Raw genomic sequence first — 1334 nt, 5'->3', positions numbered from 1 at the left:
CCACCCTAAAGTAACATTACCAAAGACGCAATCGAAAGAGGAGCTACACCGCAATGATGAACTTAAACATAATCAAAGGCTCCATTTGGAGGATAGAGAGAGTCAGGAACCACAATGGCAGTCGAAATACACAGTCGCGCACACACAAGGGTACCGACAAAGCCCATACCAACATACACTCACACCAGTTTATACAAGTAGAGGAAATGTTCCCACCAGACAAACCACATTAGGAGATCCACACATGATGAGTGACACAACACAAACAGAGGAGGTCGAGCCCATGAAAACAGAACACAGTGGCGACGGCATGGCAAAAAAGACGCAACGGCATTACGACAAACATCCGCAAGAGGATCAACAGACGAAACCATATCAAACAACACCACAGCAACCAAAAAACAATCCTTCCCACAATTCCGTCCAATCAGAGCACAGCGTGCCGCACAGCAGCCAATTAGACGGTCTTAGTCGCACTTACAGCCACGTTGAGGTCATTAGCCAATCCAGTGGCTTATCAGAAGTACTAAATCATCACTCTGACCAATCAGAAGTTAGAAAACATCATCACCACCACCACCAATCAGAAGCAAGTAACCAAAATAAGCAGGAAAAGGAACAGCAGCAAGAGGAAACACAACATTATCTTCGTCACCAACACCACCGACACCAACATACAACGCAAGCAGTTAGCCAACAACAGACTAGCACACAAAGAACAGGTCAGTGTATAGAATGTCTATTGAGTCATTGTGTGTGTACACATTGTATTGTTATTAGTAGCTTATGCTTCCTGTTATTCTTTCCGTTTCTTTAACGTCAGAGGTAGCTTATAAAGTCATAGGGTCAAAAAATCATGTAACGCTAATATTGTGATGGCTGCCTTGAGATTAATTCTTTCAGCGTTTATCCAACCATCCTTCTAACCACAGTCTTCTGTTTTCTTCATTATCCCATAGTGACAAAAGCCCCTCCCACCACTCCCTCAGCCCCACAGACTCCGCCCCCTCTTCAGCCCCCGCGGAAGCGCCGACGGAAACACCGGAGGAGGATGAGCAAGGCCTCCATGAGAGCGATGATAATGTAATTTTATTATTATAGTATGCTAATCGAAAGTGTACGGCTCAATGACATGACAAAAAGACACAAAAGCCTCAATGAAAGAATCAAATATTTAATAAGAAAATTTTAAAGTGATAGTTCACTCAAAAATAAAAATTAAAATCATTTATTCAACCTTAAGTTGTTCTAAACCTGTATCAATTTCTTTCAGCTGTGGAACTCAAAACAAGATATTTTGAAAAATGTTGGTAACCAAACAGTTGACGGTAGCC

General features: G+C 42.3%; 1 protein-coding gene across 1 annotated transcript; it reads left to right on the top strand.

Moving 5' to 3' along the window:
• Nucleotides 1-4: 4 nt before the first annotated feature.
• LOC107736246 (putative cyclin-dependent serine/threonine-protein kinase DDB_G0272797/DDB_G0274007) lies at nucleotides 5-1131 on the top strand (the record flags this gene model as incomplete). The annotated part of the gene is made up of 2 exons (XM_016547708.1): nucleotides 5-722; nucleotides 960-1131. Coding segments are annotated over 2 exons (846 nt in total), but the record flags the coding sequence as incomplete, so codon positions are not given.
• Between the last annotated feature and the right edge of the window lie 203 nt (nucleotides 1132-1334).

This window comes from Sinocyclocheilus rhinocerous, unplaced genomic scaffold (genome assembly GCF_001515625.1).
Source record: "Sinocyclocheilus rhinocerous isolate Xijiao unplaced genomic scaffold, SAMN03320098_v1.1 C36584525, whole genome shotgun sequence".
NCBI classification, from domain to species: Eukaryota; Metazoa; Chordata; class Actinopteri; order Cypriniformes; family Cyprinidae; genus Sinocyclocheilus; species Sinocyclocheilus rhinocerous.
The sequence above is the reverse complement of the archived record's forward strand: the minus strand, read 5'-3'. Positions and strand labels throughout refer to the sequence as shown.